At 36.2% G+C, this 18,165-nt stretch overlaps 1 protein-coding gene across 1 annotated transcript; it reads right to left on the bottom strand.

Moving 5' to 3' along the window:
- Window positions 1-10,366: 10,366 nt before the first annotated feature.
- LOC147921352 (NAD(P)H-quinone oxidoreductase subunit 1, chloroplastic-like) lies at window positions 10,367-16,361 on the bottom strand. Its single transcript, XM_087497646.1, has 4 exons — window positions 16,257-16,361; window positions 15,900-16,053; window positions 12,237-12,299; window positions 10,367-11,117 (listed from the first exon to the last, which is right to left on the bottom strand). Exons 1-4 carry the CDS (start codon window positions 16,359-16,361, stop codon window positions 10,588-10,590), a joined length of 852 nt encoding a protein of 283 aa, XP_087353772.1. The 3' UTR covers window positions 10,367-10,587.
- Window positions 16,362-18,165: the final 1,804 nt, after the last annotated feature.

Genomic DNA, 18,165 nt, shown 5'->3' with positions numbered 1-18,165 from the left:
GGTTTGTTTAAAAGTATCTCATGGATCAACGGTCATTATGGATGATAATTTTTTTTTTTTTTTTTGGCTCAACATCAACTTTCATTCACATAAATCATGTGACAATTTGTTTATCCTCTCTTACAACACTTTTAATCCAGCTAGGCTCTAAAGAGTATAACTTGGGATCATAGTTCTCAAAAGAGAGAGATTCCCTTGCTACCCTATCAGCCACTCTATTACATTCCCTTGGTGAGAAAACAAGTTTGAGTTCCCTAAAGTTGAGGAGCAGGTCTTGAATGTCTTGAAGCATAGGAGCAAACACTAGCCAGATTTCAGCATTGTTGATCAATTTGACTGCTCCCAAAGAATCTGATTCCAGAATTATACGATCATAGTTAAGACGTGAGAGAGTCGATAGCGCCCTTCTGATTGCCTCTAGTTCAACCTCCAAGACGGTTCTAGTCATTCGGATAGACTGTGCTCCTAACCATAAAACCTCTCCATTTGTGTCCCTAAGCACCCACCCTGTTCCACTTCGCACATCTACACCGTTCCAGGCACCATCAATATTACATTTAATCCAACCACCTGGAGGAGGATTCCACTTAAAGTGATGCGTTGCTCTCTCTTCAGGTTGTCTTCCCTCCGTTTCCTCAAGACCTTTTCTCTGACTCCATTCTTCAGCATCCTCTAAAGCTTTCTTCATCGTGTCTTGAGGATTAAAGTCCTTTCCCTTAAAAACAAAATCGTTCCACAATCTCCACAATAACCAAGGAATAATTTTATCTAGATCTTTAATATGAGGAGCATGGGAGTTGATATTTAGCACATGATTGATATTAGAGTAGAAAGAATTAGACCAGATACCACTTGGAGGAGCCGGGATAGGAGACAGAGCCCAAACCTGACGAGCATACGTACAGAGGAACAATAGATGGTTAACAGATTCCTCTTCGTGAGGACACCTTGAGCAACTTTTCTCTCTTGTCAAATGTCGATAAGACAGATTACTCGCCACTGAGAGACAATGAGTCAAACATTTCCACAGGAAATGTTGGACTTTGGGACTGGTATCTGTATGCCACACTTGACTAATAAGGGGATTTAGACTGGGCTGGTCCACTTCTTGTATACGAGATCGGGTTGATATGATATGCGTTTGTACCCAGTAGCCAGACTTCACAGAGTAATGACCAGTCCGTGCATAGTCCCATGTGTAGCCATCTTTACGGTTTAAGCCCCCTGGCCGCAGATTCTCTATTGATCTCCGATCTTGCTCAGTAAAAACCAAATCCAAAATGTCACTTCTCCATTCACGTCTGTTGGAGCTTAAGATATCACTTACTTTAGCCAAGGTTGACACTGAAGGTTGTAGATCAAAGGGAATGTGTTTGGTCTGTTGCAGTCCTGTAGCTGGCTTTGACTGGAGCCATGGACTTTGCCAAAGGTCGACCGTATCACCATCTCCAATCACCATCCTTACTCCCTGTTTAATCAATTCCTGAGCTGCGAAAATACTTCGCCATGCGTACGAGGGTCTATATCCCAATTTTTCTTGGAGAGGATTGGACTTATTGAAGTATCTGCTTTTGAAGACCCGTGCCATTAAAGTGTCCGGACATGTTAACATCCTCCAGAGCTGTTTGCCAAGCAGTGAAAGATTAAAGGCCTCCACATCTTTAAATTCTAAACCACCTTCATTTTTTGGCTTACTAAGGTGGTCCCAAGCTTTCCAGTGCATTCCTTTTGAATCTTGTTTGTTTCTCCACCAAAAGTCAGCCATAACCGAAGCCATTTGTTGACAGGTTGTCTTTGGAAGGAGGAAGCAGGACATTGTATGTGTTAGTAGAGGCATTGCTACCGCTTTTAGTAGAATCTCCTTACCCCCTGGAGAAAGAAAATTTGAGTGCCACCCTGAAAATTTTTGCTGCAATCGATCACGAAGATAACTGAGAATAGTAACTTTTGAGCCGCCAAAAGCTTCAGGGAGTCCCAGATAAAATCACTCACCTCCTTCCTCATCTATACCAGTTATAGTTCGGATTACTGACTTCCTTTCCTCAGGGATCTGTTTGCCAAAGTAAATGCTTGACTTTTGGTAATTAATCCTCTGTCCAGAGGCAATGCTATACTCATCGAGTAGAGACAACAAGTATTGTAACTCTTCATCTGCCTCTCTACAGTAAAAAATACTATCATCTGCAAAGAGGAGATGCGAAATTGGAGGAGCTCCACAAGCCACCTTCAGACCTTTAATCCTCTCTTCCTTCTCTGCCTTATTCAACATCCTGACCAACATTTCAGTACAAAGAACAAAAAGATAAGGCGACAAGGGGTCTCCTTGCCTCAGTCCCCTAGTCGGATGAATCTCACCATGGGGAACACCATTAATCAGGACCTGGTAGGTAACCGACTTTACACAGCTCATTAGGAGATTTATCCACTGCTCCGAGAAGCCCTAAGTCTTCAATGATTCCTCCAGAATTGTCCATTCAACTCTATCAAATACCTTGGAGATGTCTGTCTTGATTGCAATGAACTCTTCTGAGCATTTGTTGTTGGAGTTAAGAGCATGAATGAGCTCATGTGCCACCAGGATGTTGTCGGTTATTAGTCTCCCTTGAATAAAAGCGGCTTGGGTATCCGAGACTACTCCTAGAAGAACTTTCTTCAGACGATTAGCCAACACCTTCGCGATGACCTTATAGATAACATTGCTTAGGCTGATTAGCCTGAATTTCGACAATATGACAGATTTGATCTTCTTAGGGATCAAGCAAATGTTGGTCTTGTTCATTTCTTCATCAATAACTCCCGTTCTAAAGAACTCCTGAACCAATGCAAATACCTGCTCCCCCAAAGCATTCCAGTGTTGTTGGTAGAAGTGGCCAGTCATACCATCATGACCTGGGCTCTTGTTTGGATTGATATTAAACACCGCACTTCTCACTTCCGCCATTGTCACCGATCTCAATAGCTGCTTATTTTGAAGATCGGACACCTTATTGCCTCCATCAACCTTATCAACGATTGAGTGTCCAACATCTTCAGAGGTAAATAGGAGTTTGAAATAGTTCTCAGCTAACCTTCCTAAGTCCTTGTCCGCAAACCACTCTTTTCCTTCCTCATCCACTAAACATGATATTCTATTCTGAGCTCTCCTATTCTTAGTAGCTACGTGAAACAATTTAGTGTTCCTATCACCATTGTTAAGCCATGTTAGTCGACTTTTGTCTTTCCAAAACTGCTCCTCTTGTCTGTATTCGTCATTAAGAGCCTTTTTCAGTCTGATAAGGTCATCCTTACAGAATGGAATCTGGCGTGTAGCAAAATCAATCTGATGATGGAGCTCTTGAATCCTCTTTGCAGAGTTAGGTTGGTTATCCCTTTTCCATCTTGAGATTAATCTTCTGCAATCAGCGAGCTTCTTCATCATGGAGTCATGGGTATTACTTCCTTCTCCTTTCCAGAAATTTGTTATCAATTCGTTAAAACCCTCTCTGGAGACACATCTTTGATCGTATTTAAATCCTGCCCATGATTTTCGTTGCTCTCCCATTAAACATGAGATCAATGGGCTATGATCCGAGCTAACCTTTTGCATGTAATTCGCTTGCACTTGAGGGAATAATTCCATCCAGAACTGGTTAGCCACTGATCTGTCTAGACGACATTGCACCAGTTGATCATTCCTATTACCATACCAAGAGTACTGGTAACCAGTATGCTTGATTTCCCAGAGCCCACAGGCCGAGAGCATTCTTCTAAATTCTTCACATGAGGCATCCTTACGAACTGGTCCTCCTATCTTCTCTGAAGGGTCTACCAGTTCGTTAAAATCACCCGTTAGTAGCCATGCACCCTTCCTACTGATCCCAATTCTGGAGAGCCTCTCCACAGTTCTCCTCTTTCAGCTTGCACCGGCTCCCGTAAACACAAGTCAGATAGAACTCTTTTCCTTGCCAAACTATCAAACAATCAATCATTCTTTTGTCTGAATGGATGACCTTCACTGTCACCGAATCCTTCCACATTAAAGCCAAACCTCCGCTCTTCCCAACCGGTTCCACCGTATGGAGATCAAAGTAGCCTAAGTGATTCACAACATTTTCTAGATAATCACGTCTTTTTTTGGTCTCACAGAGGAATGTTACCTCTGGGAAATACCGACCCCGTATTTCCCTCAGGTGTCGAACTGTAGGGGTATTCCCCACTCCCTGACAGTTCCAGCTCAATATTCTCATATTGACTTCCAAGGGTTGGAATTAAACATAAACCCTTCTTTCAATTGTGCTCCGCATTCACCAACTGAATCCCAGTTTGGATGAGCTTGAGACTTTGCTGCTATAGAAGCAGAATGAACAACCAAGTGTGCTGCTACTTGAGCAGAATGTTCCGAGAGGGAGTTGGAGCCTCCTTCCTTCGTACTAGAGCTAGAAACCTGCGATCCTAGACGTTCAAAGACCAAGGGGAAATCCTTCTTCTTCCCCGAAGATCCCTTCTTTCCAGAGTCCTGGTTGGAGCTTTCATTATGACCAAGTCTTTCAAAGACAGACTGCTGTTTCATTATAAAAGATCTTTAAATTAATTACTGTAAGTGATCAAAAAATCAAGTGATCAAAAAATCTTATGTTTGTACAATATAAAAAGATACATAAAAAATATTTTGAGAATTTTTTGATTTCTCTCGAGCAATTAGGAAAATCTAATTTTATTTAAAATGTCTAAAGGTTTTGAAGAAATTTTTATTTTTCGAAAAAGCATTTTGTTATCATATAAATGAAAAAAAATGATAAAGAGCATTTCGAATTTTGTCTTTGGGTTAAAGTTGAATTTAGTTATATTTTTCATTGTATTCTAGAAAAAATATAAAGGACAAAAGGTGAATTTAAATAATTTTAAATAACTCAGATAAAAAAAAGATCTTAATTGAATTAAAACCCGAATACCTATTTCAAAAAGTTTTAATTGATTAAATCCATTAAAACTTTTTGAATCAATTGGCTTCTTTATTTAAATTTGAATCTCGACGATTGAATCAAAACTTGTTAATATTGTTTTGAACAAGTTGCCGCTATGGTGAAATTGGTAGACACGCTGCTCTTAGGAAGCAGTGCTAGAGCATCTCGGTTCGAGTCCGAGTAGCGGCATAAGATCTTCTAAAAGAAATATTATAAGTTTTATAATCAAAATAATACCCGGCTTTTTTTATAAAACCGGGTAAAACCTAGTATTAATTTATTAATTTATTAATTTTTAACAAATTTTTTATGATTTTTTCAATTTTAGAGCATATATTAACTCATATATCTTTTTCGGTCGTTTCAGTTGTACTGACAATTTATTTTTTAACTTTTTAGTTAATTTAGATGAAATCATAGGATTTTTTGATTCATCAGATAAAGGAATCATAATTACGTTTTTTGGTATAACAGGATTATTATTCACTCGTTGGATTTATTCCGGACATTTTCCATTAAGTAATTTATATGAATCATTAATTTTTCTTGCGTGGGCTTTTTCACTTATTCATATGGTTTCCTATTTTAATAAAAAACAACAAAATCACTTAAACGCAATAACTGCGCCAAGTGCTTTTTTTATTCAGGGTTTTGCTACTTCAGGTCTTTTAAACAAAATGCCTCAGTCTGCAATATTAGTACCAGCTCTCCAGTCCCAGTGGTTAATGATGCACGTAAGTATGATGATATTAGGCTATGGCGCTCTGTTATGCGGATCATTATTATCAATAGCTCTTCTAGTGATTACATTTCGCAAAGTCGGACCTACTTTTTCTTTTTGGAAAAAGAATATATAAAAAAATTTTTTATTAAATGAATTTTTTTCTTTTGATGTACTTTACTACATAAATGAAAGAAATTCTATTTTACTACAACAAAACATTAATTTTAGTTTTTCTAGAAATTATTATAGGTATCAACTGATTCAACAATTAGATTTTTGGAGTTTTCGTATTATTAGTCTTGGATTTATCTTTTTAACCGTCGGCATTCTTTCAGGAGCTGTCTGGGCTAATGAGACATGGGGTTCATATTGGAACTGGGACCCAAAAGAAACTTGGGCATTTATTACTTGGACTGTATTCGCAATTTATTTACATATTAAAACGAATAGGAATGGTAGGGGTATAAATTCTGCCCTTGTGGCTTCGATAGGTTTTCTTTTAATTTGGATATGCTATTTTGGCGTCAATCTTTTAGGAATAGGTTTACATAGTTATGGTTCCTTTACATCAAATTAAAGTACCAAACAAAAAGGAATCCAAATCTAAATAAAAAAATAGCATTTATATCTAACTCTAACTTCGTATAAGTTAAGAAATCTAATTTAGTTTTAGTAGTAAATTATCAAGAACCTTTTGAATCAAGTAGTACAATGATTCAAAAGGTTCTCACAATACAAAGACCAAAGACTTCTGATTACAATTCACTTTAATGCTTTTTTTAATTTCCTGAAAACTATCCATAAAAATAATTAGATAAAATGGATTCGACCTTGTCACTTGCTAATGAGAGCACAAAATCAGGATAAATCCCAATACCAATTATGGGCAGAAGAATAGAGATTGAAAGAAATAACTCTCGGGGTCCAGAATCAAAAAAAGAAAAGTTTTTGACATTAATTAACTTGTATCCATAGAACATTTGGCGTGACATAGATAATAAATATATAGGAGTTAATATAATCCCAATTGCCATTACAAAAATAATTAAAATTTTGGAAATTAAGAAATATTTTTGGCTGGTAATTATTCCAAAAAAACAATTAATTCTGCAATAAAACCACTCATGCCCGGCAATGCAAGGGAAGCCATCGATAAGATAGTGAACATTGTAAATATTTTTGGAATGGAGATAGCCATTCCACCCATTTGATCAAGATAAACAAGCCTAATTCTATCATAACTCGTTCCTGCCAAGAAAAAAAGTGCAGCGCCAATAAACCCATGAGAAATTATTTGTAAAATAGCTCCATTAAGTCCAGGATCCGTGATAGAACTAATACCTATAATTATAAAACCCATATGAGATACAGAAGAATAGGCTATTATCTTTTTTAAATTACGTTGACCAAGAGATGTTGAAGCTGCATAAATTATTTGGATTGTACCGACTACCATCAACCAAGGAGAAAACATAGAATGAGCATGGGGTAATAATTCCATATTGATTCGAACCAACCCATATGCTCCCATTTTTAATAAGATTCCAGCGAGAAGCATACAGGTACTGTAATGTGCCTCGCCGTGGGTGTCAGGTAACCAAGTATGTAAAGGGATAATCGGTGATTTGACGGCAAAAGCAATAAGAAATCCAATATAAAATAGTATTTCGAGTGTAACAGGATAGGATTGATTAGCTAAAAGTTCTAAATTTAATGTTGGTTCGTTCGAACCATATAAACTTATACCTAAAACTCCTATTAATAAAAAAATAGAACTTCGTGCCGTGTACAAAATAAATTTTGTAGCTGAATAGAGACGTTTCTTTCCACCCCACATGGATAAAAGTAGATAAACGGGAATTAATTCTAATTCCCACATGATGAAAAAAAGTAGAAGATCCCGAGAAGAAAATGATCCTATTTGACCGTTGTACATTGCTAACATCAGGAAATGAAATAATCGGGAATCCCGAGTAACTGGAAAAGCCGCTAAAGTAAAGTAGTAATAAATCCCGTCAGTAAAATCGTTCCTATAGAAAGTCCATCTATTCCCATTCTCCAGTAAAAATCAAAAAAATTGATCCATTTATAATCTTCGGACAGTTGAATTAATGGATCGTCCATTTTAAAATTATAACAAAAAGCATAGGTCGTTAGAAGAAGTTCTAAGATACAAATGCATATAGTATACCATTTATTGACTTTATTTCCCCTATGCGGGAGAAATAACATTAATGAACCAGCAGATATTGGAAAAACAACAATTATTGTTAACCAAGGAAAATCATTCGTGGTAAAGACAAGATACACCAGGTCCAAAGAACGCGTACTCAAAAAAAATATATAAATAAAAAATATAATTTAACTTTTTTGAGTACGAGTACTTGTCAATAAAAAAAAAATGTATTCCAAATTTATTCAAATGAGGTTTTCGATAACGTATCAATAAGCTAGACCCATACTTCGAGTTGTTTCATGCCATAAATAAACTCGAACGCTCAAAAAATCCATTGGACAGGCGGATTCACATCTCTTACAACCAACACAGTCCTCGGTTCTTGGAGCGGAAGCTATTTGCTTAGCTTTACATCCATCCCAAGGTATCATTTCTAATACGTCTGTAGGGCATGCTCGGACACATTGAGTACATCCTATACAGGTATCATAAATTTTTACTGAATGTAACATAGGATCGATAGTTTTTTGAATGTCATAAATTTTCAATCTAGTAAACTTCTAACTGAATGATATATTAAAATACTAGATGAAGCAATGATTTCCTTTAATAGAATTTTTGTAATAAATTCTGGCTCAATTGATAAAAAATGGGGCTAAAATACTTTGATTTCTTAAATTTTTACAAATATAATCTAGTAGGTCATAACCTATAATATATGCAAATTTCAATCTCTAATTTTTTTTATGTTACTTATTTAATAAGGTCGATTGGTTTATGCGAGTTGATTTTCTGTTACGATAAATTGACGAGACTATAGCTAATCCAATAGCTGCTTCAGCGGCTGCAATTGCTATAACAAAAATGCAGAAAATATCCCCTTTTAGTTGGGAATTATCAAAAAAATCAGAAAATGTTACGAAATTCATATTAACTGCATTGAGTATAAGTTCAAGACACATAAGAGCCCTAACCATATTTCGACTCGTGATCAATCCATAAAGACCAATCAAAAATAAATAGGCACTCAAAACAAGTACATGTTCGAGTATCATTCAGCAACTCCTTATCAATTTTGATTCATTTCAATATGAAAAATAATTCACCGGATTCCATCAACTAGAATATAACAAAAAAGTACGAATAAAAACAATATTAGGTAAATTTTTTTTTTAATATATATCAAATATAAAAATTGATTCTTAAAATATGAAATAGTATTCAATCAAATTTAATTTAATGAACGGAAAAAATCATAACATACACAAAGTTTTCTTTGGTCTTTACTAATTATTTTTTATTGACGAGCCACAGAAATTGCACCTATCAAAGCAACTAAAAGAATTATTGAAATGAGTTCAAATGGCAGAAAAAAATCTGTTGATAAATGAATTCCTATTTGTTGACTATTACTTATTAAATCTTGCTCTAGAATCTGGTTTAATTTTGTAGTCCAAATAACCCCGTACCATGACGTATCGAGAATAGTAGACATTAATAAAAAAAGAATAGTTGTACAAACCAACGAAGTAATCCCATTCCCAACGGTCCACAGATTGAAATCGGTGGAATATTCTAATTCATTCATGAACATCACAGCAAATATGATTAAAACATTTATGGCCCCCACATAAATAAGGAGTTGTGCAGCAGCTACAAAATGGGAATTTGATAGAATATACAATAAAGATATACAAACAAGAACAAATCCTAAGGAAAAGGCTGAAAATATTGGGTTGGGAAGTAATACCACTCCCAGACCTCCTACTAGAAGACCGGATCCCAGAAAAACTAAAAGAAAATCATGTATTGGTCCAGGCAAATCCATTATATTATTAAAATAAGAAAAAAATCGAAATCGTTTTCATGACCTTATTAATTTAACCAGGAATTTTTTTTTAATATGTTTTTAATAGAGTGAAATTAGAATCTAATGGATATGAATTGATGTAGATACAATTATTAGACAGTTTCTCTTTTTTATTCTAAAATGTATTTTCAAACTATCTATTTCAAGAAAGTAATTACGAATATATTATATTGAAAGAATGCGTGTTAATACTTAATATTAGTATATAAATATAATACAAGTTTTTAATTATATTCTTTATATAATTCAACAATTTTGAATTCATTTTTTAATCAAATTAAAGGGTTTACCCCATTTTTTGTTTGAGGTGAATTCAAAATTGTTCGAATAGTGTAATCGTCAATTACTGACATTGGTAAACGACCCAAAGCTATTTGATTATAATTCAATTCGTGACGATCATAAGTGGAAAATTCATATTCTTCAGTCATTGACAAACAATTTGTTGGACAATACCCAACACAATTACCACAAAATATACAAATTCCAAAATCAATACTGTAATTAAGCAATCGTTTTTTTCTAATATTAGTTTCCAATTTCCAATCAACAACAGGCAAATCTATAGGACATACTCGAACACATACTTCACAAGCAATGCATTTATCAAATTCAAAATGGATTCGACCGCGGAAACGTTCTGATGTTATTAATTTTTCATAGGGATATTGAATAGTTACAGGTAAACGATTTGTGTGGGATAAGGTAATCATGAAACCTTGACCAATATACCTTGCAGCTCGTAGGGTTTGTTGACCATAATTCATGAACCCGGTTATCATAGGAAGCATATTGTAATTATCTCTGAATAATTTTATCTTTGTTTCTTTCTCTTGTTTAAAAAAATAATGAATATATTGGATTCGTTTTCAATTTAGAGCGAAAAGAGTTGGAAAGAAGTTGTTAATAATAGATTACCAAGGGAAATAGGTAAAAGAAATTTCCATCCAAGATTTAATAGTTGATCCATTCTTAGCCTAGGTAAAGTCCATCTTGTTGCGATAGAAATGAACAAGAACAAATAAGTTTTAGCTAATGTAATAAAGATACCAATTGTTGTTCCAAAAATTTGATCCCTTTGAAATAGTTCCAGAATAGATATATACGGAATAGAAATATTCCAACCGCCTAAGTATAGAATTGTTACAAATAATGAGGAAATTAATAGATTTAGATAAGAAGCAACGTAAAATAAACCAAATTTGATACCTGAATATTCAGTTTGATAACCTGCTATTAATTCTTCTTCCGCTTCTGGTAAATCAAACGGTAACCTCTCGCATTCTGCTAGGGAAGAAATTAGAAAAATGATAAAACCTATAGGTTGACGCCACAAATTCCATCCCCAAAAACCATATTTTGATTGTGCCTCAACTATATCAACTGTACTTAAACTGTTAGATAATCCTAGTCGGCGATAACATTACTATTTTCACCGCTATTACAGAACCGTACATGAGGTCTTCGCCTCATACGGCTCCTCGGGGGCCGTAAATAAATCTAAGGACCAGATTATAGTCTCATTTAGATGGATATGATGTGTTCAAAAACGGATTAAATATATCTGGGGTCCCGAATTATACCAATGGAATTCTGTCTGCTCAAATTCTAAGAATCAAAAAAGCGCTTCGGAATTCATCTCATCCTTTACAAATTTGAATTTCTATTTATTGAGTAATAACTTAACTCTTTAATAAAATACTCCTTGTAAAAATAAAAAAAGGTATTTCAGCCCATCGTGGTTTTCGATTACGAAAAATAATTATACCTCCTAGTAGTTTATTATTCATAACAGAAATTCGATTTTATTTTCGAAATATATGAAAAAAATATCCTTGTTTCGTTCCTATTCTTCTTTCTTTTTTAGAAAAAAGTTGGTGGACTTATAAAAAATAAAGGATTATTTCGTTTCTGATAGTCATTACATTTGTCGGTGGATAGGAGCCTACTCTGAATCGGAATCTTGGGGAGTACTGTCTGATCATTTCTACTAATTTCAAGCCCCAATTAACCTTCTTTTTTTTATCTTATGTTATGCATAAATATCCTTTTCAATTTGGTTAATCTCTATTACAAATTCTTTGTGTATTTTGGTGTTTCTAACCATCCACTAACTTTTACCTAATTGCCGCTCACTTTGTAATATATGTATGTTAATCTATATAACTGATAGTGAAAACGTCGTCCGGTTAATATATTTAACCCGCTTCAAGCCAGGATGACTAATCAACCAACCTTGGGGTAAAGTGATTCTTACACTTATGTTTATTTTCGTTTAACCTTTGTACATAGGAAATTTTCGTTTAACCTTTGTACATAGGAAATGAGACTCAATTTTTCTTTTTACGGCAAATTTCTGAGCAGTTTTTTTTCACTCATATATAACTATCAAATTCCTTTTATTAATTCGAAAGATAAATATATCTATTCTGTTGTTTAACTTATTCGTCTAGAAGAAACGGAATAGTAAAAATAAAGAAACGGAATAGTAAAAATAAACGTTTATGTTTCAACGAATCGCACGTAGAGATATTGATAAAACACATAGAGTTAATGGTATTTCATAACTAATCGATTGGGCAGCAGCTTCTTGTATACATAAAGAATAAATAACACATATTGCTTTCTTCTTCCTCTTAAGTTTCTTACACTGAACCTCTTCGTGATTTTGTTTAGGGTTTCGAAATCTTACTAATCCTTTGTTGTATTTAACTTTTGTTTTAGGGATTTCGAATCTAAACCATGGGAGCTTGTCTCCGCTTCGTCGAGGTATTACTCTGTCTCTCTCGTTTTGTTTTTGTGTTTTTTGTTTTGAGGATTGGAACTCGAACCAGTACAACTGATTCAGTTCATGATCTGATCAGGTTTATTTTTCCTGTATTTAAGCAATTGGCTTTTGTATTATTGTGGTTTTGGAATCAAGATTTTAATTTTGGTTTTTGTTTTCTTAATCCATTTACAAAGAAAGATCCTCTCTTTAACAAAGAATTCAAAGCCTTTATTTGGTTCTGGCTTCTTGCTTTGCGGATTCTTATGTATCGGGGATTTTAGTTTTTGATGTTTTTTTGTTTTGGTTTTGTTTTTTCAAAACCCAAAAAAGATCATAGGCAGACAATAATCTAATAGTGTTCTGTCAGATTCTATTTTGGGGACATTGTCCCAAGCAAAATTGTGAACTATTGGGAATGGTAGTGCATACATGTTGGGAATTGGAAAAGAGGTTGCGATTTGTTGGATGGGAATGACCCCTACGGCTTGACAAGTCTTAAGACAAAAGAAATAAAAGAACCATCGGCTTTGAAAAATTATACCAACGGCTTAATGAGATATAAGACACAAAGAGTCAAAAAGACTTTAAAAGGGAAATGATTTAGAAGTCTTAAGACAAAGACTAGACAGAGAAAACTAAAGAGTTGTACCATCGGCTTTGAATCAGACCAACGGCTTAATGAGATTATAAGACAAGGATAAAGAGTCAAAGGGGAATGATTAAAAAGTCTTTAAGACAAAGACTAGACAGAGAAAACTAAAGAGTTCACAATTTTGTGTACCATCGGCTTTGAATCAGACCAACGGCTTAATCAGACATAAGACAAGGACAAAGAGTCAAAAAGAGGAATGATTAAAAAGTCTTAAGACAAAGACTAGACAGAAAACTAAAGAGTGTGTACCATCGGCTTTTGACTCAGACCAACGGTTTAATGAGATATATGACAAAGGATAAAGACTCAAAAATCTTAAGACAAAGACTAGATAGAAAACTAAAGAGTTCACAATTTTGTGTACCATCGGCTTTGAATCAGACCAACGGCTTAATGAGATTTATGACAAAGGATAAAGACTCAAAAATCTTAAGACAAAGACTAGATAGAAAACTAAAGAGTTCAAAATTTTGTGTACCATCGGCTTTGAAAAATCAGACCAACGGCTTAATGAAACATAAGACAAGGACAAAGAGCCAAAAAGAGGGAATGATTTAAAAGTCTTAATATGAAACTAATGATTTAAAAGACTAGAAAGAAAACTAAAGAGGTAAGTATATGACATTCACTTAATATGAAAAACTAACGAATTATGATTTGCGCAGGTATGTGCTTCTGGAGATGTTCAGATTTTAAGATGGGTAGATTCAAATGTAGCAGACTTCTTTGACAGGTATATGCTTTCTGACCTTTTTTGTTTTTATGTGCTTTGCAAACTTGTTTGTATATGAAAATCACAAGTGAGAGATTGAAGTATAAACTAATTGATTTCCTCAGGTTTATATTCTCATTGATGCCAAGGATAATTTCTGAGCGTAACAAGGTTTATGATCAGGTATATGCTTATCTCGACTTCTCCGTGATATATTGATTTTATAGAACTTCAAAATTACAGATCTAACCACCATATATAATTAAAATGTTTTATTATGATACTATCCTTGATCTATTCGTCAAATTCTAGAAACTTCTTGCTAAAATACCATTGATAAAAAATGTTGATTTTGCTTTGGGTGTTTTAAATTGTTAATTCTCTCTGTTTCAATGCTTGTGTGTTATTATAAGATATCTTATTCTATATAATGGTTGCATCTTAGAGTCTCTGGAAGATATTTATTTTGACAATATATGTGACTTATGTAGATTATGATTTTAGGTTCCTAGTATCTTGAAAGTACTTGTTTTGAATTCATGTGAGTTATGTCAATCATGATTGTAGTTTTCTTGGTATCTTGAATTGTTTTGAGTTTATGTTGAAAGCCTTAAACATGTGATTGTCATCCTAGAATTCTGCATTACATTTTGTGTTTAAAGTACTATCTCTGTTTTGGTCTTTGTGTGTATGATAGTTTCTTTCAGTTTATGAAATGTAGATGCATCTTTGAGTCTTATGTAGATACGTTTATTGAATCTATGTGATTTTCCTGCACATTATTTATGGTAATAATATTCTTGAATCTCGAGTGTATTTGTTTAGCGTTCTGCTCGAAACCCATGGTGATTGATTATTCTAAAGCTTGCGAAAATTTTGCATCATCAACTAATGCTTATTGTGCTAGACATTATAAATTATACACCCTGGCTTGAGTCTCTTGTTTTATGTATGAAATAGATACATGTATGAGTTTCATGTACATCTTTGTTTTAAGCGTAGTTGAAATTCTTGCAGATTATGTTAGCATTTTTCTTGAATCATGGATAGATTTGTTTTGTGTTATGCTCTCAATTTTTGGTGATCGATTCAAACATGTAAAGTGACATTCCCATATTTTGCATCACACATTGATCACTGATGATTAGTGTGTTAGACTTTATCCCTTATTCACTAGTACAGTTGCTTGTTCTTTTTTAATATAATGATCTGAAGTATTTTATATTATTGTCTTACTGCCTATCCTTCGGTCTCTTAGAGTCGGTGAAACTTGATTTTCGTTTGAATCATTGGTGTATATGTTCAGTTAGAATATGCAAATGATATTTTTTTTGATCTTTTGATTCTTTACCATATCCATATGCCTTTTGTTTTAATTACACTTTTATATGATTGATGTGAAAGTTCAGCTGCAAACCTTTCAATATATGTTCCATTATTTTATTTAATCTTTCACCTTTCAGCTTCTTCTTATCCTTTTGCTTTTTGGTTGTTATAGTATTGTATCATTTTGTTGTTTGTTTAAATTGTTAGCCGCATACTATGGTCTATGGGTTTGGCCTCCCACGGTAGTACCTCCAAATATGCTAGTTAGATTAGATGACTCTAAAGAGTGTATATATATAGTCCGGTGCTGCAGGAGCAGTGTCACTCCATGTTAGGAATGTCTTTCGCTTCATATGTTTGAGGTTTAGATATTTATACCCTATAAATATGTATGTGTTGTACCCTTATTGTTGGTGATATGTCCCAATCAGAGGTTTAAGTAACACAAACACAAGGTTTTTTAATGGGTAGTAAAAACTACCTCTTTTTTTTTTTTTTTTTTTTTTTTTTCTGGGTTTTATAGAAGAGGACTATTGAGTCCTAGAACAATAAGAAAACGTCATGAGATAACACCAAATCGAGAAAGAGATAACACCAAAAGAATTAGGACTTATCCTAATAAAAACCAAAACCAAAAACAGCAAGACAACACCACCGCCTAATCCTGGTACCGCGGATTAGGCCTCCTTAACCTAATGGGCCGTGACAGTGGTGGCCCATCAATACCCTCCCCTCGAACACGAACCTTGTCCTCAAGGTTAGGAACAAAGTCAGGAAAACTATTCGCCAACTGCTGCTCATCCTCCCAAGTAGCATCATCCACCGTAAGTCCTTTCCACTTGATCAACAATTCCGGTCTAGTCTTCTTGCCCACCTGAATCTGTCATCGATGAAGAGCCGTCTTCGGTTGCAAGTACATATACCCATTCTCACGCAACGGGGGAAAATCCCCTGGCGACAGTAACGTAGAACCCACGTAAGGCTTGAGAAGCGACACATGGAAAACAGGATGAACACGTAATCCCGTTGGCAATTTAAGTCGGTACGCCACCGCTCTGACCCTCTCCTCAACCTGAAATGGACCAAAGTATTTTTGCGCCAGCTTCTGTGACGTCCGACGGAGAACCAAACGCTGACGATACGGCTACCGCTGGAGATAAACCTAGGTGCCGCAGTCCAGTGACACATCTCAACGTTTCGCATCCGCCAATTGCTTGGACTGATTGTTAGCTTTGTGAAGGTGACGCTTGAGCTCAGACAGCAGCTCATCCCGACACGCGAGTTGTTCATTGATCTCCGCCAAGATGGAGGAGCAAACTTCATACGACGGTATAGACGGTGGGGCCCGACCGTACAAAGCTTGAAAGGGCGTAGTGCCTATAGACGAATGGTAGGAAGTGTTGTACCAAAACTTTGTCCATGGTAACAACGAGCTCCACTGCGAAGGTCGGTCCTGCACAAAAAAACAAAGGAACTGCTCTATGCAACGGTTCACTACTTCGGTCTGCCCGTTAAACTGCGGGTGGTAATCGGACGACATGCGGAGCTTCGTTCCAGCGAGCTTCCAAAATTCCCGCCAAAACAGACTAACAAACATCGGGTCACAGTCGCTTACAATCGAGCGTGGCATCCCATGCAGCTTCACCACGTCCTCCACGAACTTAGCCGCCACCGTTTTAGCCGTGTACGGGTATGATAATGGGACCAGGTGGGCAGACTTAGTCAGCCGGTCGATAACCACCATTATGGTTGTGTAACCATCAGAACGGGGCAAGCCGTCGATAAAGTCCATGGAAACGTCCTCCCATACTTGGTCAGGGACATGCAAGGGCTGAAGGAGGCCGCTGGAGCCAAAGATGTTGTCTTCGCTCGCTGACAAGTCTCACATTCGGCAACGTACTGCTTGACCACGCGGTGCATGGCAGGCCAGTCTAAACTGTCGCGCCAAACGTTTATACGTGCGGAGCACGCCTGAATGTCCACCGGTAGGGGTATCATGGTGTTCACATAAAAGTTGTGGAACAAGCGAGGAAGATGGGGAATGACAACCCGGTTTTTGTAACACAACAAGTCGATACGTGATTTCATAATTATACCCGACCAATTTGCCCATCCACTTCTGCTGTTCAGGAGTGAGAATGCGTTGTTCGAGAAGATAGCGTAAGCTATCCTGGTCCGTCTTATAATGAAACGGCGGCCCAACAGGTATGGTCTCCACGTCCGAACCGCAACTACAATAGCCAACATTTCCTGCGTATACGTCGACCATGTCTTCTTTGTAACTCCAAGCAACCGACTCATGTAGGATATAGGCTGATCGTTCTGTGTTAACACCGCGCCAATAGCTTCCCTGGAGGCATCAGTTTGGATCACTAACGGTTTGGTGAAGTCCGGTAAAGCAAGTGTAGGTGTCGTGGTCATAGTTTTTTTAAGCGCAATAAATGCCTCTTCTGCCGCCGGTTCCCACCCAAAGGCTCCCTTGCACAAGAGATTAGTCAATGGCCTGGCTATTATACCGTAACCCTGCACAAATTTGCGGTAGTAACCGGTTAAACTAAGAAATCCGCAGAGCTTGGTGATGGTGGTAGGGGTAGGCCAATCCAGCATGGCCTGAACCTTGGTTCTGTCCACTTTGACACCATTGTCAGAAATAATATGGCCCAAATATTCCAACTCCCTCTGTCCAAACTCACACTTCTTAAGCTTCACAGCCATCCGCTGTTGTTGTAGGATTCTGAAGACTTCCTCTACATGTTCGAGATGCGATTCCCTGGTGGAATTGTGAACGAGGATGTCATCGAAAAATACCAGGACAAACTTCCTCAGAATAGGACGGAAAATGTCGTTCATGAGCGCTTGAAAGGTTGATGGTACATTGCACATGCCAAACGACATGACAAGGTACTCATAGTGTCCCTTATGGGAGCGAAAAGCCGATTTTGATAACGTGCAGTAAGATCAAGTTTAGTAAAGAAAGCCGCTCCATGAAGTT

This window comes from Camelina sativa, chromosome 18 (assembly GCF_030686135.1).
Source record: "Camelina sativa cultivar CO46 ecotype springtype chromosome 18, ASM3068613v1".
Taxonomy (NCBI): domain Eukaryota; kingdom Viridiplantae; phylum Streptophyta; class Magnoliopsida; order Brassicales; family Brassicaceae; genus Camelina; species Camelina sativa.
Note: the sequence above shows the minus strand (reverse complement) of the source record. Positions and strands in the feature narration are given on the sequence as shown.